This window comes from Rhinoraja longicauda, chromosome 9, assembly GCF_053455715.1.
Source record: "Rhinoraja longicauda isolate Sanriku21f chromosome 9, sRhiLon1.1, whole genome shotgun sequence".
In the NCBI taxonomy this organism is placed as follows: domain Eukaryota; kingdom Metazoa; phylum Chordata; class Chondrichthyes; order Rajiformes; family Arhynchobatidae; genus Rhinoraja; species Rhinoraja longicauda.
The window spans coordinates 63930112-63952590 of record NC_135961.1 but is presented as its reverse complement, the minus strand read 5'-3'; the positions used below and the strand labels follow the sequence as shown (position 1 = coordinate 63952590).

The 22479-nt window shown below is 47.5% G+C and overlaps 1 protein-coding gene across 1 annotated transcript in view; it reads left to right on the top strand.

Moving 5' to 3' along the window:
- ankef1a (ankyrin repeat and EF-hand domain containing 1a) overlaps nt 1-22479 on the top strand; it is a 46765-nt gene that overhangs the window by 11823 nt on the left and 12463 nt on the right. The window contains exons 3-5 of the mRNA XM_078405938.1: nt 3303-3502; nt 11869-12018; nt 19721-19844. Coding sequence (XP_078262064.1) covers nt 3303-3502; nt 11869-12018; nt 19721-19844 — 474 coding nt within the window. The remainder of the gene's footprint in view (nt 1-3302; nt 3503-11868; nt 12019-19720; nt 19845-22479) is intronic.

The window sequence follows — 22479 nt, the reverse complement described above, 5'->3', positions numbered from 1 at the left end:
GTTCGCTGGGCGGCGCGGACTCGGTGGGCCGAAGGGCCTGTTTCCGCGCTGTATCTCTAAATCTAAAATCTAAAATTTTGTATCCACCCCTTCACGCTAGTTCCACGTTATCCCACTTTCGCGTCCACTCCCTGCACACCAGGGGGCAATTTACAGAAGGGCCGATTAACCAACAAACCTGCACGTCCTTGGGATGTGGGAGGAAACCGGAGCACCCGGAGAAAATCCACGCGGTCACAGGGAGAACGTACAAACAGGCAACGCCCGTAGTCGGGATCGAACCCGCGTCTCTGGCGTCTCTGGCGCTGTGAGGCGGCAGCTCTGCCAGCTGTGCTGCCCGTGATTGAACATCCAACAGGCTGGCACAACAATCAAGTTATTGGTTCTGAAGTAGTCAGCTGGAGCCGTCCACTCGAAAGGCAGAAACAACATTTTAAACGGGAAACATCACGTTGTTTCATTGAAGCCTTGCCAAGTGAAGGGTCTGAACTCTAACTAAGTTCCAAAATCAGTTCTTCCGAAGGATCCACGTTACAAATTCAGCCGGCTGTGGTCTGCACTTGATCTCTTACCCTTAACATAGAAACATAGAAACATAGACAATAGGTGCAGGAGGAGGCCATTCAGCCCTTCGAGCCAACACCGCCATTCATCGTGATCATGGCTGATCATTCACAATCAGTAACCCGTGCCTGCCTTCTCCCCATACCCCTTGATTCCGCTAGCCCCTAGAGCTCTATCTAACTCTCTTTTAAATTCATCCAGTGAATTGGTCTCCACTGCCTTCTGTGGCAGAGAATTCCATAAATTCACAATTCTCTGGGTGAAAAAGTTTTTCCCCATTTCAGTTTTAAATGGCCTCCCCTTTATTCTGAGAATGTGGCTCCTCCCTCCCTCCCTCCCTCCCTCCCTCCCTCCCTCCCTCCCTCCCTCCCTCCCTCCCTCCCTGTCTCTCCCCCCCAGGCTTTCCCTCAAGTGGTGATCAGCTCACAGGGCCACAGGTCGTTGGCAGAGTGTGAGGTGTAGCATTTTGGAATGTCAATCCAAGGCACGACCTGCATAGTGAATAGCCGGACTCCGGAGAGTTCATGTTCATTGTGACAGGAGCAGAATTCGGTCCATCAGTTCTACTCCGCCATTCAATCATGGCTGATCTATCTCTCCCCTCCTAACCCCATTGTCCTGCCTTCTCCCCCGTAACCTTTGAGAATCTATCTCAAGACGTGTAGTAGAGCAGAGGGATCTAGGGGTGCAGGTACATAGAGGTATCACAGGGAGACAGGGTGGTCAGGAAGGCTTTTGGCCTTCATCAGTCAGGGTACTGAGTTTAGAAGTTGGGAGGCCATGTTACAGTTGTACAAGACATTGCGTAAGGCCACTTTCAGAGTATCGAGTGATGAACTGCCTGACATGGACAACTGCCTGTAAACAAAACACACAGATACACACAGAACAGTTTCCAAAACATCAGCTCTCCAAGCGATTATTGCATAGCAATTTTTGAAACAGTTCTGTAGTATAAATGGGCTTGGCATGACCATTGCAAAGGTATTTGGATGTAGGCAGAAAACTGCGGGTGAAACAGTTACACTGGTATTAAGTGTCAGCAGAGCAGCAATTCAGCAGTAACACGATCGGTTCCATTTCACAAAGCACTGTCCTCTTTTCACTGTGTTGTGGCTACCAATGTTACCACTTACTTTTGCAGAATTTCACTGCAACAAAAGGCTAACATACCTGTGCTTGTAGTCACGATTACGACAATCAACCGGTTTGTAAATTAAAGCTTAGTTGCGTTCACAGATACAACATGGAAACAGGCTAGGGTTGCCAACTGTCCCGTATTAGCCGGGACATCCTGTATATTGGGCTAAATTGGTTTGTCCCGTACGGGACCGCCCTTGTCCCATATAAGGCCCAGTGGGGGCGCTGTTGGCCCGGACACTGTAGGCCCGGGGGCCGCTGTAGACCCGGACAGCGTAGGCCTGGAGGCCCGGGCGCTGCCTAACGGAGGTAGCGTAGCAACCCACCTCCCAGCCCGGGCGGCCTCCATTGGAGGAGCAGGAGCACGTGGCCGCTGGCTGGGTGAGGTCACATGGGGCGCGGGGCGGTGACGTCACCTTTTGTCCCTTATTTGGCAGTGAGAAAGTTGGCAACCCTAAAACAGGCCCTTCGACCATCGATCACCCGTTCACACTAGTTCTATGTTAGCCCACTTTCTTATCCACTCCCTGCACACTAGGCCCAATTTACAGAGGGGCAATTAACCTACAAACCCTCATGACTATGGAATGCAGGATCGCCCGGGGGAAACCCACGCGGTCACAGAGAGGAACGTGCAAACTCCTATTATCTGAATGGTGTCAAGTTAGGAGGAGGGGGAGTTCAACGAGATCTGGGTGTCCTAGTGCATCAGTCAATGAAAGGAAGCATGCAGGTACAGCACGCAGTGAAGAAAGCCAATGGAATGTTGGCCTTCATAACAAGAGGAGTTGAGTATAGGAGCAAAGAGGTCCTTCTACAGTTGTACCGGGCCCTGGTGAGACCGCACCTGGAGTACTGTGTGCAGTTTTGGTCTCCAAATTTGAGGAAGGATATTCTTGCTATTGAGGGCGTGCAGCATAGGTTCACTAGGTTAATTCCCGGAATGGCGGGACTGTCGTATGTTGAAAGGCTGGAGCGATTGGGCTTGTATACACTGGAATTTAGAAGGATGAGGGGGGATCTTATTGAAACATATAAGATAATTAGGGGATTGGACACATTAGAGGCAGGAAACATGTTCCCAATGTTGGGGGAGTCCAGAACAAGGGGCCACAATTTAAGAATAAGGGGTAGGCCATTTAGAACGGAGATGAGGAAGAACTTTTTCAGTCAGAGAGTGGTGAAGGTGTGGAATTCTCTGCCTCAGTAGGCAGTGGAGGCCAGTTCGTTGGATGCTTTCAAGAGAGAGCTGGATAGAGCTCTTAAGGATAGCGGAGTGAGGGGGTATGGGGAGAAGGCAGGAACGGGGTACTGATTGAGAGTGATCAGCCATGATCGCATTGAATGGCGGTGCTGGCTCGAAGGGCTGAATGGCCTACTCCTGCACCTATTGTCTATTGTCTATTGTCTATTGTCCACACAGAAGGCACCCGAGGTCAGGATGGAACCTGGGTCTCTGGCGCCGTGAGGCAGCGGCTCTACCCGCTGTATCGCCCGAGTTGATAAACGTAGGATTGCACCTTCGCGGCGATCATTTTCTGGTTTTTTTTGTTGGTCTACGAGTTTACTCAAGCCTTTTTCTAACCAATTTCTTTCAGGCATTCTGTATTACTGCATCTCCCCCTCCATGCGCCACCTGCGTTGTTTGGAGATCGCCCTGGCGCACGAGGCCGACGTCAACAACTGTTCAAACGAGGGGAAACCAGTCTTACTGCTGGCTTGTGAGCAGGCCGCGGCGTGCAACGAAATGTGTCTGCAACTTCTCGAGAGGGGTGCAGACCCAAACGCTAAGTATGAGGTAAGACCATAAGGCACAGGAGCAGAATTCATCCCTTCGTCCCCTCGAATCGGACTATCTCAACCTTTTTCAGTCAGAGAGTTGTGAATCTGTGGAATTCTCTGCCTCAGAAGGCAGTGGAGGCCAATTCTCTGAATGCATTCAAGAGAGAGCTAGATAGAGCTCTTAAGGATAGTGGAGTCAGGGGGTATGGGGAGAAGGCAGGAACGGGGTACTGATTGTGAATGTTTAGTTTAGTTTAGTTTAGTAATACAGTCTGGAAACAGGCCCTCTTGGCCCACCAAGTCCATGCCGACCAATGATCACCTTTTAGTTTAGTTTAGTTTAGAGATACAGCACGGAAACAGACCCTTTCGGCCCACTGGGTCCGCGCCGCCCAGCGATCCCCGCACACTAGCACTATCCTACACCCACTAGGGACAATATTTACATTTACCAAGCCAATTAACCTATAAACCTGTACGTCTTTGGAGTGTGGGAGGAAACCGAAGATCTCGGAGAAAACCCACGCAGGTCACGGGGAGAACGTACACACTCTGTACAGACAGCACCCATAGTCGGGATCGAACCCGGGACTCCGGCGTTGCATTCGCTGTAAGGCAGCAACTCTGCCGCTGCGCCACCGTGCCGCCCTAAGTGCAAAGATATATAACATTGAAGTTCGATTGTAGTTCAAAGGTCTTCAATGAGGTAGATGGGAGGTCAGGACTACAGGCAAATACGATTAGTGAAGATAGATAAAGCGGTCAGTATGGATGCAGTGGGCAGAATGGTCTGTTTAGTGCTGATGACTCCTTGATCGTCCCCTATAAGTCCTTGGCATTTATCAGACTAGACTGACCTTATGCCAAACCTTTTGAAAAATTCATAACTTAATTACTGACATTCAGCAATTTTTTTCACCGACCACGAATGTGCATATTTGGCACATTTTGGCAGTGGCCGTGAGATATAGTAAAAGACGATTCCAATTTAACCATGAGATGACTGTCCTTTGGTTTCCCCTGGTCCTGCTTTTACTGTGGGGGCCAGAAACTGTGGGGGAGTTGCTGCCTCACAGCGGGTTCGATCCCAACCTCGGGCGTTGTCTGTGTCGGGTTTACACATTCTCCCCGTGACCTAGTGGGTTTTCTCCGGGTGATCTGGTTTCTGCCCACATCGACGGGTGGGTTTGCAAGTGAATTGACCTCTAAAATTTTCCCCTTGTGTGTGGGAATGGATAAGAAAGTGGGATAACATAGGGCTAGTGTGATCGGGTGATCAATGGTCAGCTGGACTCGGTGAGCCGAAGATCCTGTTTCCATCCTCTATCTTTCAGTTCAATTCAATTTGGTTCAATTCAGTTCATTTCAATTCAGTTCAAATCCAATTCAATTTGATTCAATTCAGTTCAATTCAATTCAATTTAAATTAAATCAATTTCTATTCAGTTCAGTTCAATTCATTCCAAATCCAATTCAATTTGATTCAATTCAATTCAGTTCAATTCAATTCAATTTAAATTAAATTAATTTGTATTCAGTTCAGTTCAATTCATTCCAAATCCAATTCAATTTGATTCAATTCAATTCATTTCAATTCAATTCAATTTAAATTAAATTCAATTTCTATTCAGTTCAGTTCAATTCAATTCCAATTCCAATTCCAATTCCAATTCCAATTCCAATTCCAATTCCATTTCCATTTCCATTTCCATTTCCATTTCCATTCAATTGAATAACTCTTCACTGCACCTTGTGGACAAGAAATCTCACTAACCTCTGGAACGTTAACCTGAAGTGTAACTGTTCAACCACAAAGGCAAGAGGGGTGGAAGTGTAGAGACCCAAGATAGATGGAAGGAAGGGTAGCAGAAACATAGAAATGTAGAAACATAGACAATAGGTGCAGGAGCAGGCCATTTGGCCCTTTGAGCCAGCACCGCCATTCATTGTGATCATGGTTGATCATCCACAATCAGTAACCCGTGCCTGCCTTCTCCCCATGCCCCCTTGATTCCGCTAGCCTCGAGAGGTCTATCTAACTCTCTTTCAAATTCATCCAGTGAATTGGCCTCCACCGCCTTCTGTGGCAGAGAATTCCACAAATTCTCAACTCTCTGGGTGAAAATGTTTTTTCTCATCTCAGTTTTAAATGGCCTCCCCTTTATTCTTGGACTGTGTGGCCCCTGGTTCTGGACTCCCCCAACATTGGGAACATTTTTTCCTGCATCTAGCTTGTCCGGTCCTTTTATAATTTTTATACGTCTCTATAAGATCCCCTCTCATCCTTCTAAACTCTGGTGTAAAATTATGGGCTGGATGTGTTGGAGAACAGAATGGATTGAAGAGAGAAGAGGATGTGAGGGTTTCAAAAGTCAACACAGCAGTCCCAATCCTTCCCTCCTGATCAGAAGTAACTTAAATCCCTGATGCTGAAATTGGAAGGGGGCATTGCCTTTGTAATTACAGCTTCAGTTTTTTTTAGAGATACAGCGCGGAAACAGGCCCTTCGGCCCACCGGGTTCGCGCCGCCCAGCGATCCCCGCACATTAACACTATCCTACACACCCTAGGGACAATTTTTACATTTACCCAGCCAATTAACCTACATACCTGTACGTTCTAGTTCTTCCAGTGGGACACTGTGACAGGCCTAGATAGAGTGGATGTGGAATGGATGTTTCCACCAGTGGGAGAGTCCAGAACCAGAGGGCACAGCCTCAGAATAGAAAGGAGATTACTTTAGTCAGAGGGTGGTGAATCTGTGGAATTCTTTGCCACAGAGGGTTGTGGAGGCCAAGTCTAGGGATATTTTTAAGTTGGAGATTGACAGATTCTTGATCAGTACGGGTGTCAGGGGTTATGGGGAGAAGGCAGGAGAATGGGGTTAGGAGGGAGAGATAGATCAGCCATGATTGAATGGCGGAGTAGACTTAGTGGGCCGAATGGCCCAATTCTGCTCCTATCACTAACGGATGCAGCGCTGTGGTCACACAATGCCAATATCAAGAAATCCAGCTCAGGGTCATTCACAAAGTGAATATATTTCAAAGGTTGCCTGAGCTGCAAATGTAAATGCCATTTCGACATGGTTAGTTCATTTAAGTTCTTTGTAAATATTGAGGGGATTTGGAAGCGTTAATGTCATTAAATGTCTTTGAGTACAGGGATGAGAGCTTACGAAAAGAGGGGCGAAAGTGACCTCTGCTTGGATTCAGTCTTACGGACATCAGAAAAACTAGACTAAGTAGACTGGAGGAGACTATTCATTCACAAAATGCTGGAGTAACTCAGTGGGACAGGCAGCATCTCAGGAGAGAAGGAATGGGGGACGTTTCGGGTCTAGACCCTTCTTCAGACTGACCCGAAACGTCACCCATTCCTTCTCTCCTGAGATGCTGCCTGACCTGCTGAGTTACTCCAGCATTTTGTGAATTAATACCTTCGATTTGTACCAGCATCTGCAGTTATTTTCTTACACAGACCAGAGGAGATAGTTGAGGCAGATATTATCCCAACGTTTTATGAACAGTTGGGCAGGTACCTGGATAGGTCAGGTTTGGAGGGGCTATGGGCCAAACGCGAGCAGTTGGACTAGTGTAGATGGGACATGTTGGTCGGTGTGGGCAAGTTGGGCCGAAGGGCCTGTTTCCACGCTGTATTGGTCTATGACTCTATGACTCCATGACTCCATCGCTCTGTGACTCTATAAGGAGGATTCCAATGACAGTGGTGGCTGGTGTAGACCAGTGTATAGCAAAGGTCCTTAAATTCTGCAAGCATTTACCTCATCTGTCTTTCAAAATAGAAATTAAGAGCCTGTAAATGGATGAGAAGAAGAATCAATCGCAAAGTAAATCAGAAACAATCATATCTCAAACTGGATTCAGAGGACGGGTAAAAGATGAAGGGGCGCGGCGGTAGAGTTGCTGCCTCACAGCGCCAGAAACCCGGGTTCGATCCTGACTACGGGTGCTGTCTGGTCGGAGATTGTAAATTCTCCCCGTGACCTGCGTGGGTTTTCTCTGGGTGCTCCGGTTTCCTCCCACTCTCCAAAGACCATACATCTTTCTAGGTTAACTGGCTTCGGTTTAAATAGTAAATTGTTCCTAGAGTGTAGGATAGTGCTAGTATATGGTGAGATCGCCGGTCGGCACGGATCGTTGGTGGGCAGAAGGGCCTTTTTCTTCGCTGTATCTTTTTCACCCAGAGAGTTGTGAATTTGTGGAATTCTCTGTCACAGAAGGCAGTGGAGGCCTTTTCACTGGATGAATGTAAAAGAGAGTTAGATGGAGCTCTAGGGGCTAGCAGAATCAAGGGATATGTGGGGAGAAGGCAGGCACGGGTTACTGATTGTGGATGATCAGCCATGGTCACAGTGAATGGCGGTGCTGGCTCAAAGGGCCGAATGGCCTCCTCTTGCATCTATTTTCTATGTTTCCATGTTTCTATCTCTAAAATAAACTAAAAGAGTCAACATAAAATCTGAACAAAAAACAATGAAAAATTGATGATTCTGTTCGGAAATATTGGTGGGAAGGAGGGGGTGGAACTTTAAACCATGGGCTGGCGTTTAGTGAGATACAAAATATATTTGGGATGGAAACCTGCCAGCAGCTATTTGTTCACCTTCAAAGTTTTCATTTGGGTTTGGTCGTGGTGGAAAGTCGGGCAAGATTCTCACCAGATTAAATGCATAGATGGTCATTTAAAGCCATTAGTTTTAGTTTAGTTTTTTTGATTAGAGGAACAGGGCGGAAACAGGCCCTTCGGCCCACCGAGTCCGCACCGACCAGCGATCCCTGCACATTAACGCTATCCCACACGCACTAGGGAGAATTTACACATACACCAAGCCAATTACCCTACAAACCTGTACGTTTTTGGAGCGTGGGAGGAAACCGAAGATCTCGGAGAAAATCCTAGTCACGCAGGTCACGGGGAGAACATACAAACTCCGTACAGATAATATATTCCTTTATTTGTCCCACACCAGAGTCGGGATCGAAACCGGGTCTCCGGTGCTGCAAGCGCTGTAAGGCAGTAACTCTACCGCTGCACCACCGTGCCACTCATAGAAACAAAGAAACATAGAAAATAGGTGCAGGAGTAGGCCATTCGGCCCTTCGAGCCTGCACCGCCATTCAATATGATCATGGCTGATCATCCAGCTCAGTAACCTGTACCTGCCTTCTCTCCATACCCCCTGATCCCTTTAGCCACAAGGGCCACATCTAACTCCCTCTTAAATATAGCCAATGAACTGGCCTCAACTACCTTCTGTGGCAGAGAATTCCACAGATTCACCACTCTCTGTGTGAAAAAAAACATTCTCATCTCGGTCCTAAAAGACTTCCCCCTTATCCTTAAACTGTGACCCCTTGTTCTGGACTTCCCCAACATCGGGAACAATCTTCCTGCATCTAGCCTGTCCAACCCCTTAAGAATTCTGTACGTTTCTATAAGATCCCCCCTCAATCTTCTAAATTCCAGCGAGTACAAGCCGAGTCTATCCAGTCTTTCTTCATATGAAAGTCCTGCCATCCCAGGAATCAATCTGGTGAACCTTCTCTGTACTCCCTCTATGGCAAGAATGTCTTTCCTCAGATTAGGAGACCAAAACTGTACGCAATACTCCAGGTGTGGTCTCACCAATGCCCTGGACAACTGCAGCAGAACCTCCCTGCTCCGATACTCAAATCCCCTCGCTATGAATGCCAACATACCATTCGCTTTCTTCACTGCGTATACTCGGCAAATCAGTCTAGAGTGATGAGTAGACCAGGGAATCCTTTTGTGGAACTCCAGAGCAACATGAATGAAGATACAGACTGCATTTTGTTCGGGGTGTATAAAATCAATGTTCCAATCTTATCGGCATTTATTGGAAAGAGCAATGTCACTGATAATTCACTGACCAGAAAGTTCATTGATCATCAATCCTTATTAATATCTTGTGATAAGTTGATTGGTGCATTATGTTGCAAAGCAAGTTACTGTAGGTTTGAGGTGGTGAGTTACAGAGTTTTACAGCGTGGAAACAGGTCCTTCAGCCCAACTAAAAACCACACTGGCTAACGTGTCCCAGCCACTCTATTTCCACCTGCCCGCATTTGCAACACCACACATTTCTCTGTATAAAATTCAATCAACCAATCCTCAGCCCACCTGGCCAATCGATCCAGATCCTGCTGCAGTCTTTCACAACCATCTCTTCACTATCTGCAAAACCACTCACTTTTGTGTCATCTGCAAACTTGCTCATCCTGCCCTGTATGCCCTCATCCAAATCATTGATGTAGATGACAAACAGTAACGGGCCCAGCAACGAAACCTTGAGGCAAACCACTAGTCACAGGCCTCCAGTCCGAGAAGCAACCTTCCACCATCATCTTCTGCTTCCTTCCATGAAGCCAATTTTCTATCCATTCAGCTATCTCTCCTTGGATCCCATGCGATCTAACCTTCCAGAGCAGCCTACCATGCGGAACCTTGTGAGAGGGGAAAGATTTAATATGAACCTGAGGGGCAACTTTTGCACTCTGAGGGTGGTGGGTATATGGAATGAGCTGCCAGAGGAGGTAGTTGAGGTAGGTAGTGTAATCGCATTTAAAAGACATTTGGACGGGTTACATGGGTAAGAAAGGTTTAGATGGTTCTGTGCGACTTCCATTGACTCCATCTATACCTCACGCTGCCTCGGCAAGGCCAGCAGTATAATCAAGGATGAGTCTCACCCCGGCCACTCTCCCCTCTCCCATCAGGTGAGATACAGAAGTGTGAAAACGCACACCTCCAGATTCAGGGACAGCTTCTTCCCAGCTGTTATCAGGCAACTGAACCATCCCACCACAACCAGAGAGCAGTCCTGACCTACCATCTACCTCATTGGAGACCCTCGGACTATCTTTAATCGGACTTTACTGGTCTTTATCTTGCACTAAACGTTATTCATGTCATTCCCTTTACCACGTATCTGTGCATTGTGGACGGCTCGATTGCAATCATGTATTGTCCTTCCGCTGGCCGGTTAGCAAGCGACAAAGGCTTTTCACTGTACCTCGGTACACGTGACAATAACATTAATTCAACTCGGTGTCGGTGCAGTGCAGCGTAGGTTCACCAGGTTAATTTCCGGGATGGCGGGACTGACATACAAAGAAAGAATGGGTCGACTGGGCTTATGTTCACTGGAATTTAGAAGGATGAGAGGGTATCTTATAGAAACATATAAAATTACCGTGGGATTGGTTACGTTAATGCAGGAAAAATGTTCCCGATGTTTTGGGGAGTCAATAGACAATAGACAATAGGTGCAGGAGGAGGCCATTCGGCCCTTCGAGCAGCACCGCCATTCAATGTGATCATGGCTGATCATTCTCAATCAGTACCCCATTCCTGCCTTTTCCCCATACACCCTGACTCCGCTATCCTTAGGAGCTCCAGAACCAGGGGTCACATGGTTTAAGAATAAGGGGTGGGCCCTTTAGGACTGAGATGTGGAAAAACTTTTCCACCCAGAGAGTTGTGAAACTGTGGAATTCTTTGCCACAGAAGGCAGCGGAGGCCGATTCACTGGATGTTTTCAAGAAAGAGTTAGATTTAACTCTTAGGGCTAACGGAATCAAGGGGCACGGGGAGAAAGCAGGAACGGGGTACTGATTGAGAATGATCAGCCATGATCACATTGAATGGCGGTGCTGGCTCGAAGGGCCGAATGGCCTCCTCCTGCACCTGTTTTTCTATGTTTCTAACTGAAGATCGCTGACCCAAACCCTCTCCTACCGACTCGCTCTCCGTGTCCGTCGCTGCAGCGCGAGCATTGGGGGAGTCCAGAACAAGGGGCCACAGTTTAAGAATAAGGAGCAGGCCATTTAGAACTGAGATGAGGAAAAACTTTTTCAGTCAGAGAGTTGTGAATCTGTGCAATTCTCTGCCTCAGAAGGCAGTGGAGGCCAAGTCTCTGAATGCATTCAAGAGAGAGCTAGATAGAGCTCTTAAGGATAGCGGATTCAGGGGGTATGGGGAGAAGGAAGGAACGGGGTACTGATTGAGAATGATCAGCCATGATCACATTGAATGGCGGTGCTGGCTCGAAGGGCCGAATGGCCTCGTCCTGCACCTATTTTTCTCTGTTTCTAACTCAAGTGCAGCGTTCCGTGAAGATGCTGACCCTGACCCTCTCTGACCGACCCGCTCCTCGCGTACATCCCTGCTGTGGCTCCCTCCCTCCCTCCTCCTCGACTCTCCTCCTCCGGTCGGTCTCCGATCTTCCCCCCCTCCACCCCCCCCCCCCGATCACGCGGCCGTTTGCGTCTTTGTTCTCGGCGGCCGACCGCTCTTTTTTTTTACTGTTGTTGTTGTTGTCGTGCTGCGTTTCATCAGGCCACAGGTCACACCGCTCTGATGGAAGCTTCCAGAGAAGGTGCCGAGGATGTTGTCGAGGCGATCCTGGAGAAAGGCTGCGAGGTCAATTTGCTGCAAATTGATCGGTTTAACGCGGCCCATTTCGCCGCCCGAACAGGATCCTTCGAGGTACGGGGCTTTCAAAAGACTTATGATTATCACTTTTGTGTCATCTGCAAACTTGCTCATCCTGTCCTGTATGTTCTCATCCAAATCATTGATGTAGATGACAAACAGTAACGGGCCCAGCACCGAGCCCTGAGGCACACCACTAGTCACAGGCCTCTAGTCCGAGAAGCAACCTTCCACCATCACCCTCTGCTTCCTTCCATGGAGCCAATTTGCTGTCCATTCAGCTATCTCTCCTTGGATCCCATGCGATCTAACCTTCCAGAGCAGCCTACCATGTGGAACCTTGTCAGAGGGGAAAGATTTAATATGAACCTGAGGGGCACTCTGAGGGTAGTAGGTAGATGGCGTGAGCTGCCAGAGGAGGTTTTTTTTAGAATTAGAGATACAGTGCGGAAACAGGCCCTTCGGCCCACCGAGTCCGCGCCGACCGGCGATCCCAGCATATTAACAACAACCTACACATACTAGGGACAACTTACATTTATACCAAGCCAATTAACCTACAAACCTGCACGTCTTTGGAGTGTGGGAGGAAACCGGAGCGCCCGGAGAAAACCCACGCGGTCACGGGGAGAATGTACATACTCCGCAGTCGGAGTCTGACAATAGACAATAGACAATAGGTGCAGGAGGAGGTTTCTTTTAAAATTAGAGATACAGCGCTGATACAGGCCCTTCGGCCCACCGAGTCCGCGCCGCCCAGCGATCCCCACACATTAACACTATCCTACACACACTAGGGACAATTTTTACATTCACCCAGTCAATTAACCTACAAACCCGTACGTCTTTGGAGTGTGGGAGGAAACCGAAGGACTCGGAGAAAACCCACGCAGGTCACGGGGAGAACGTACAAACTCCGTACAGACAGCACCCGTAGTCAGGATCGAACCTGAGTCTCTGGCGCTGCATTCGCTGTAAGGCAGCAACTCTACCGCTGCGCCACCGCGCCGCCCTATTGAGGCAGGTACGGTAATCGCATTCAAAAGACATTTGGACGGGTTACATGGGTAGGAAATGTTTAGATGGTTCTGTGCGACTTCCATTGTCTCCGTCTACACCTCATGCTGCCTCGGCGCGGTGGGGTGGCGGTAGCGCCGCTGCCTCACAGCAGAGCAGAGACACGGGTTCGATCCTGACCACCGGTGCTTGTCTGTACGGAGTTTGTGACCTTCGTGGGTTTTTCCTCCGAGATCTTCGGTTTCCTCCCACACTCCAAAGACGTGCAGGTTTGGAGGTTAATTGGCTTGGTATTAATGTAAATTGTCCGTAGTGTGTGTAGGATAGGTACAGGGATAGGCGTGGACTCGGTGGGCTGAAGGGCCTGTTTCTGTGCTGTATCCCTAAACTGAACTATGAGGTTTGATCATTGAATGAATTGGGGTTTTTTTTTTAATTTCTCTCGGCGCCACTCTAAAATTATAAAATGGAAAGTTTTTTTCCCCTTGAGCATGTGCTTTCTTCTAAACTTCAAAGCAACCCTTAAATGCATGCTATTTTAAAGTTGTACCAAAGAATGTGTTGGAGAATCCAAGGAGTTGAAGTTGCAAGAAAATAACTGCAGATGCTGGTACAAATTGAAGGTATTTATTCACAAAATGCTGGAGTAACTCAGCAGGTCAGGCAGCATCTCAGGAGAGAAGGAATGGGCGATGTTTCGGGTCGAGACCCTTCTTCAGACCGAAAAAGACGAAGGGGAAATCATGCTTGACAAATCTACTGGAATTTTTTGAGGATGTAACTAGGAAAATTGACAAGGGAGAGTCAGTGGATGTGGTGTACCTCGACTTTCAGAAAGCCTTCGACAAGGTCCCACATAGGAGATTAGTGGGCAAAATTAGGGCACATGGTATTGGGGGTAGGGTACTGACATGGATAGAAAATTGGTTGACAGACAGAAAGCAAAGAGTGGGGATAAATGGGTCCCTTTCGGAATGGCAGGCAGTGACCAGTGGGGTGCCGCAAGGTTCGGTGCTGGGACCCCAGCTATTTACGATATACATTAATGACTTAGACGAAGGGATTAAAAGTACCATTAGCAAATTTGCAGATGATACTAAGTTGGGGGGTAGTGTGAATTGTGAGGAAGATGCAATAAGGCTGCAGGGTGACTTGGACAGGTTGTGTGAGTGGGCGGATACATGGCAGATGCAGTTTAATGTAGATAAGTGTGAGGTTATTCACTTTGGAAGTAAGAATAGAAAGGCAGATTATTATCTGAATGGTGTCAAGTTAGGAGGAGGGGGAGTTCAATGAGATCTGGGTGTCCTAGTGCATCAGTCAATGAAAGGAAGCATGCAGGTACAGCAGGCAGTGAAGAAAGCCAATGGAATGTTGGCCTTCGTAACAAGAGGAGTTGAGTATAGGAGCAAAGAGGTCCTTCTACAGTTGTACCGGGCCCTGGTGAGACCGCACCTGGAGTACTGTGTGCAGTTTTGGTCTCCTAATTTGAGGAAGGATATTCTTGCTATGGAGGGCGTGCAGCGCAGGTTCACTAGGTTAATTCCCGGAATGGCGGGACTGTCGTATGTTGAAAGGCTGGAGCGATTGGGCTTGTATACACTGGAATTTAGAAGGATGAGGGGGGATCTTATTGAAACATATAAGATAATTAGGGGATTGGACACATTAGAGGGAGGAAACATGTTCTCAATGTTGGGGGAGTCCAGAACAAGGGGCCACAGTTTAAGAATAAGGGGTAGGCCATTTAGAACGGAGATGAGGAAGAACTTTTTCAGTCAGAGGGTGGTGAAGGTGTGGAATTCTCTGCCTCAGAAGGCAGTGGAGGCCAGTTCGTTGGATGCTTTCAAGAGAGAGCTGGATAGAGCTCTTAAGGATAGCGGAGTGAGGGGGTATGGGGAGAAGGCAGGAACGGGGTACTGATTGAGAGTGATCAGCCATGATCGCATTGAATGGCGGTGCTGGCTCGAAGGGCTGAATGGCCTCCTCCTGCACCTATTGTCTATTGTCTATTGTCTATTGTCTATTGTCCTGCTGAGTTCAGTCTGAAGAAGGGTCTCGACCCTGTAACGAACTGCAGGCGCTGGTTTATAGCAAATATCGACAGCACCCGTAGTCAGGATGGAACCCGGGTCTCTGGCACCGTGAGGCAGAAACTCTACCACCGTGCCACCGTGCCAGCCCAAATATGTGATAACTTAGTTTCGCTTCGAAATTCGTGTCCAGTCAGTGTCACTTATTGCCTCAAAGAGCAGAAAATGTACATTGCTTTTGCCGAAGGTAGACACAAAGTGCTGGAGTAACTCAGCGTCTCTGGAGAAAAATAATAGGTGACCAGTCTGAAGAAGGGTTGCAATGTGAAACATCATCTATTCTTTTTCTCCAGAGATGCTGCCTGCCCCGTTTTGAGTTACACCAGCACTTTGTGTCCATCTTCGAGATTGAGGTAGAGTTTGTGTTAAGATGGTTAGCATGGACCTGGTGGGTCAGGCAGCACGGCTGGAGAACATGGATACAGGTCGGGTTTCAGGTCTGGACCTGTCTTCAGTCTTCAGTCTTCTTCCTCTTTATGCTCCGTAGACAGGTTATTCTTCAGTCTGAAGAAGGGTCTCGACCCAAAACGTCACCCACTGCTTCTCTCCAGAGGTGCTGCCTGACCTGCTGAGTTACTCCAGCATTTTGTGCCCGCCCGCCATAATAATATTGAGGAACAATAAGTTTAGAGTTAAGAGAGTTGCAGCATCATAGAAACATAGAAAATAGGTGCAGGAGTAGGCCATTCGGCCCTTCGAGCCTGCACCGCCATTCAATATGATCATGGCTGATCATCCAGCTCAGTAGCCTGTACCTGCCCTCTCTCCATACCCCCTGATCCCTTTAGCAAAAAGGGCCACATCTAACCCCCTCTTAAATATAGCCAATGAACTGGCCTCAACTACCTTCTGTGGCAGAGAATTCCACAGACTCACCACTCTCTGTGTGAAGAAATGTTTTCTCATCTCGGTCCTAAAAGACTTCCCCCTTATCCTTAAGCTGTGACCCCTGGTTCTGGACTCCCCCAACATCGGGAACAATCTTCCCGCATCTAGCCTCTCCAACCCCTTAAGAATTTTATATGTTTCTATAAGATCCCCCCTCAGTCTTCTAAATTCCAGCGAGTACAAGCCCAGTCTATCCAGTCTTTCCTCATATGCAAGTCCCGCCATCCCAGGGATTAATCTGGTGAACCTTCTCTGTACTCCCTCTAAGGCAAGAACGTCTTTCCTCAGGTTAGGAGACCAAAACTGCACACAATACTCCAGGTGCGGTCTCACCAAGGCCCTGTACAACTGCAGCAGAACCTCCCTGCTCCTAAACTCAAATCCTCTTGCTATGAATGCCAACATACCATTCGCTTTCTTCACTGCCTGCTGCACCTGCATGCTTGCTTTCAATGACTGGTGCACCATGACACCCAGGTCACGTTGCATCTCCCCTTCTCCCAATCGGTCACCATTCAGGTAATACTCTGCTTTCCTGTTCTTGCCGCCAAAGTGGATAACCTCACATTTATCCACATTATATTGCATCTGCCATGCATTTGCCCACTCGCCTAATCTATCCAAGTCACTCTGCAGCCTCCTAGCATCCTCCTCGCAGCTAACACTGCCACCCAGCTTCGTGTCATCCGCAAACTTAGAGATGTTGCATTCAATTCCCTCGTCCAAATCATTAATATATACTGTAAATAACTGGGGTCCCAGCACTGAGCCTTGCGGTACCCCACTAGTCACTGCCTGCCATTCCGAAAAGGACCCGTTTATTCTTACTCTTTGCTTCCTGTCCGCCAACCAATTTTCTATCCACCTCAAAACTGAACCTTCAATACCGTGTGCTTTAAGTTTGTACACCAATCTCCTATGTGGGACCTTGTCGAAGGCCTTCTGAAAGTCCAGATATAACACATCGACTGGTTCTCCCTTATCCACTCTACTAGTTACATCCTCGAAAAATTCTATAAGATTCGTCAGACATGATTTGCCTTTGGTAAATCCATGCTGACTTTGTCCGATGATTTCACCACTTTCCAAATGTGATGCTATCACATCTTTAATAACTGACTCTAGCATTTTCCCCACTACCGATGTTAGGCTAACTGGTCTATAATTCCCCGTTTTCTCTCTCCCTTACTTTTTAAAAAGTTGGGTTACATTAGCTACCCTCCAATCCTCAGGAACTACTCCAGAATCTAAAGAGTTTTGAAAAATTATCACTAATGCATCCACTATTTCTGAGGCTACTTCCTTAAGCACTCTGGGATGCAGCCTATCTGGCCCTGGGGATTTATCTGCCTTTAATCCATTTAATTTATCTAACACCACTTCCCGACTAACCTGGATTTCCCTCAGTTCCTCCATCTCATTAGACCCCCGGTCCCCCGCTATTTCCGGCAGACGGTTTTTGTCTTCCTTAGTGAAGACAGAACCAAAGTATTTGTTCAATTGGTCTGCCATCTCCTTGTTCCCTATGATCAATTCACCTGTTTCCGACTGCAAGGGACCTACATTTGCCTTAACTAATCTTTTTCTCTTGACATATCTATAAAAGCTTTTGCAGTCTGTTTTTATGTTCCTTGCCAGTTTTCCCTCATAATCTATTTTCCCTTTCCTAATTAAGCCCTTTGTCCTCCTCTGCTGGACTCTGAATTTCTCCCAGTCCTCTGGTATGCTACTTTTTCTGGCTAATCTGTATGCTTCATCTTTTGTTTTAATACTATCCTTGATTTCCCTTGTTAGCCACGGATGCACTACTTTTCCTGGTTTGTTCTTTTACCAAACTGGGATGAACACTTGTTGTAGTTCATCCATGCGACCTTTAAATGCCTTCCATTGCATGTCCACCGTCAACCCTTTCAGCATCAATCGCCAGTCTATCTTGGACAATTCACGTCTCATACCCTCAAAGTTACCTTTCTTTAAGTTCAGAACACTTGTTTCTGTATCGACTTTGTCACTCTCCATCCTAATGAAGAACTCTACCATACCAGTGAAGAAAGCCAATGGAATGTTGGCCTTCGTAACAAGAGGAGTTGAGTATAGGAGCAAAGAGGTCCTTCTACAGTTGTACCGGGCCCTGGTGAGACCGCACCTGGAGTACTGTGTGCAGTTTTGGTCTCCAAATTTGAGGAAGGATATTCTTGCTATGGAGGGCGTGCAGCGTAGGTTCACTAGATTAATTCCCGGAATGGCGGGACTGTCGTATGTTGAAAGGCTGGAGCGATTGGGCTTGTATACACTGGAATTTAGAAGGATGAGGGGGGATCTTATTGAAACATATAAGATAATTAGGGGATTGGACACATTAGAGGCAGATAACATGTTCCCAATGTTGGGGGAGTCCAGAACAAGGGGCCACAGTTTGAGAATAAGGGGTAGGCCATTTAGAACGGAGATGAGGAAGAACTTTTTCAGTCAGAGGGTGGTGAAGGTGTGGAATTATCTGCCTCAGAAGGCAGTGGAGGCCAGTTCGTTGGATGCTTTCAAGAGAGAGCTGGATAGAGCTCTTAAGGATAGCGGAGTGAGGGGGTATGGGGAGAAGGCAGGAACGGGGTACTGATTGATAGTGATCAGCCATGATCGCATTGAATGGCGGTGCTGGCTCGAAGGGCTGAATGGCCTACTCCTGCACCTATTGTCTATTGTCTATTGTCTATTGTCTATTATGATCACTCTTGCCCAAGGGGCCTCGCACAACAAGACTGCTAACTAACCCTTCCTCATTACTTAATACCCAGTCTAGAATGGCCTGTTCTCTCGTTGGTTCCTCGACATGTTGGTTTAGAAAACCATCTCTCAAACATTCCAAGAAATCCTCTTCCTCAGCACCCCTGCCAGTTTGGTTCACCCAATCTATATGTAGATTGAAGTCACCCATTATAGCTGCTGCACCTTTAGTGCATGCATTTCTAATTTCCTGCTTGATGCCATCCCCAACCTCACTACTGCTGTTAGGTGGCCTGTACACAACTCCCACTAGCGTTTTCTGCCCCTTAGTGTTTCGTAGCTCTACCCATATCGATTCCACTTCCTCCAAGCTAATGTCCTTCCTTTCCACTGCTTTAATCTCCTCTCTAACCAGTAACGCTACCCTACCTCCTTTTCCTTTCTGTCTATCCCGCCTGAATATAGAATATCCCTGGATGTTGAGCTCCCAGCCTTGGTCACCCTGGAGCCATGTCTCCGTAATCCCAACTATATCGTAATCATTAATAACTATCTCCACATTTAATTCATCCACCTTATTACGTATACTCCTTGCATTGAGACACAAAGCCTTCAGGCTTGTTTTTACAACTCTCTTACCCCTTATACAATTATGTTGAAAAGTGGCCCTTTTTGATTTTTGCCCTGGATTTGTCTGCCTACCACTTTTACTTTTCAACTTGCTACCTATTGCTTCTACCCTCATTTTACACCCCTCTGTCTCTCTGCTCCTGCTCCCATCCCCCTGCCACATTAGTTTAAATCCTCCCCGACAGCACTAGCAAACACTCCCCCTAGGACATTGGTTCCATCGAAACAGGCCCTTCCACCCAGCGTGGAAACAGGCCCTTCGGCCCATTGAATCCTTCCCCGACCAGCGATCCCCGCACACTAACGCTACCCTGCACGCACGAGGGACAATTTACAATTTTTTACCGACGCCAATTAACCTATCCAAATAAAACCGAACTGTTTGCTGATGTGTTCACCTCTTCTAGGTCCTTCGAGCCTTGGTCGCTTACAACTGTGAAATCGATGTGATCAACATGGATGGAAACACTGCACTTCATCTCGCGGCACTAGGAGGATTTGCTGACTGTGCCAAATTCTTGGCACAACGAGGTATGGGTACGAAGTCGACAAGGGCATCCTAGCCACTCAGTGCCGCATCCAAAATACACCTGTTTACAGTTAGTGTTTAGTTTAGTTTAGAGATCCAGCGCGGAAACAGGCCCTTCGGCCCACCGGCCAGCGGTCCCCGCACGCGAAAACCATTCCACGCACACCGTGGACAATTTACATTTAAACCAAGCCAATCAACCTACAAACCTCTACCTCTTTGGAGAGCGGGGGAGGAAATCGGAGCACCTGAGGAAAACCCACGCGGGTCACGGGGAGAACGTACAAACTCCGTACAGGCAGCACCCGTAGTCAGGATCGAACCCGGGTCTCTGGTGCTTTAAGGAAGCAACTCTACCGCTGCTCCACCGTGGTAACACAATAGACAATAGACAATAGGTGCAGGAGGAGGCCATTCGGCCCTTCGAGCCAGCACCGCCATTCAATGTGATCATGGCTGATCATTCTCAATCAGTACCCCGTTCCTGCCTTCTCCCCATACCCCCTGACTCCTCTATCCTTAAGAGCTCTATCTAGCTCTCTCTTGAATGCATTCAGAGAATTGGCCTCCACTGCCTTCTGAGGCAGAGAATTCCACAGATTCACAACTCTCTGACTGAAAAAGGTTTTCCTCATCTCAGTTCAAAATGGCCTACCCCTTATTCTTAAACTGTGGCCCCTTGTTCTGGACTCCCCCAAAGTTGGGAACATGTTTCCTGCCTCTAACGTGTCCAACCCCTTAATAATCTTATACGTTTCGATAAGATCTCCTCTCATCCTTCTAAATTCCAGTGGATACAAGCCTAGTCGTTCCAGTCTTTCAACATATGATAGTCCCACCATTCCGGGAATTAACCTAGTAAACCTACGCTGCACGCCCTCAATAGCAAAACCCCACAATGGTAAAAGATCTAGGCTCCAAACTTTCATGGGCGACACAGTGGCGCAGCGGTAGAGTTGCTGCCTTACAGTGCCAGGGATCCCGGTTCAATCCTGACCACGGGCGCTGTCTGTACGGAGTTCGTACGTTCTCTCGGTGACTGCGTGGTTTTTCTCCGGGTGCTCCGGTTTCCTCCCACACTCCAAAGGCGTGCAGGTTTGTAGGTTAATTGGCTTCGGTAAAAATTGTAAATTGTCCCTCGTGTGTGTAGGATAGCGTGAGTGTAGGGGGATCTTAATTATTTATTTATCTTAAGCCCTAGTTAAATAATAATGTTTTAAAATGGTGTCCTGTGCTTTTATGTTAGTATATTATGCACCAATGGAGCGGCAATAATAATTTTGTTGTATGCAGTGCTTTCAATGACAAATAAAGGCATTAATTCGTTCATTCATTCATCGCTGGTTGGTGAAGGACTCAATGGGCCGAAGGGCCTGTTTCCACGCTGGGTGGAAGGGCCTGTTTCGATGCTGCAACTCTCTCAACTCTGAGCTTATTGTTCCTCAATATTATTATGGCGGGTAGACACAGAATGCTGGAGTAACTCAGCGGGACAGGCAGCATCTCTGGAGAGAAGGAATGGGTGACGTTTCGGGTCGAGACCCTTCTTCAGACTGAAGAATAACCTATCTTCGGAGCGTATAGAGGAAGAACACTGAAGCTGCCCGTCCCGCTGAGTTACTCCAGCATTTTGTGTCTGTCTTCGATTTAAACCAGCACGGAAGATAGGTGCAGGAGGAGGCACTGCTGGCTGGAAAGTTTGTAGGTCAATTGGCTTCAGTAAAAATTGTAAATCGTCCCTCGTGTGTGTCTAGGATAGCCTTAGTGTACAGGGTATCTGCATGTTAATTTGGAAAAAAAGGGAAAATTGGGGCAATGTTAGACAATAGACAATAGGTGCAGGTGGAGGCCATTCAGCCCTTCGAGCCAGCACCGCCATTCAATGTGATCATGGCTGATCATTCTCAATCAGTACCCCATCCCTGCCTTCTCCCCATACCCCCTGACTCCGCTATCCTTAAGAGCTCTATCTAGCTCTCTCTTGAATGCATTCAGAGAACTGGCCTCCACTGCCTTCTGAGGCAGAGAATTCCACAGATTTACAACTCTCTGACTGAAAAGGTTTTTCCTCATCGCAGTTCTAAATGGCCTACCCCTTATTCTTAAACTGAGGCCCCTTGTTCTGGACTCCCCCAACATTGGAAACATGTTTCCTGCCTCTAACGTGTCCAACCCCTTAATAATCTTATACGTTTCGATAAGATCTCCTCTCATCCTTCTAAATTCCAGTGTATACAAGCCTAGTCGATCCAGTCTTTCAACATACGACAGTCCCGCCATTCCGGGAATTAACCTAATAAACCTATGCTGCACGCCCTCAATAGCAAGAATATCCTTCCTCAAATTTGGAGACCAAAACTGCACACAGTACTCCAGGTGCGGTCTCACTAGGGCCCTGTACAAATGCAGAAGGGCCTCTTTGCTCCTATACTCAACTCCTCTTGTTATGAAGGCCAACATTCCATTGGCTTTCTTCACTGCCTGCTGTACCTGCACGCTTCCTTTCAGTGACTGATGCACTAGGATACCCAGATCCCCTTTTCCTAACTTGACACCACTCAGATAATACTCTGCCTTCTTATTCTTACCACCAAAGTGGATAACCTCACACTTATCCACATTAAACTGCATCTGCCA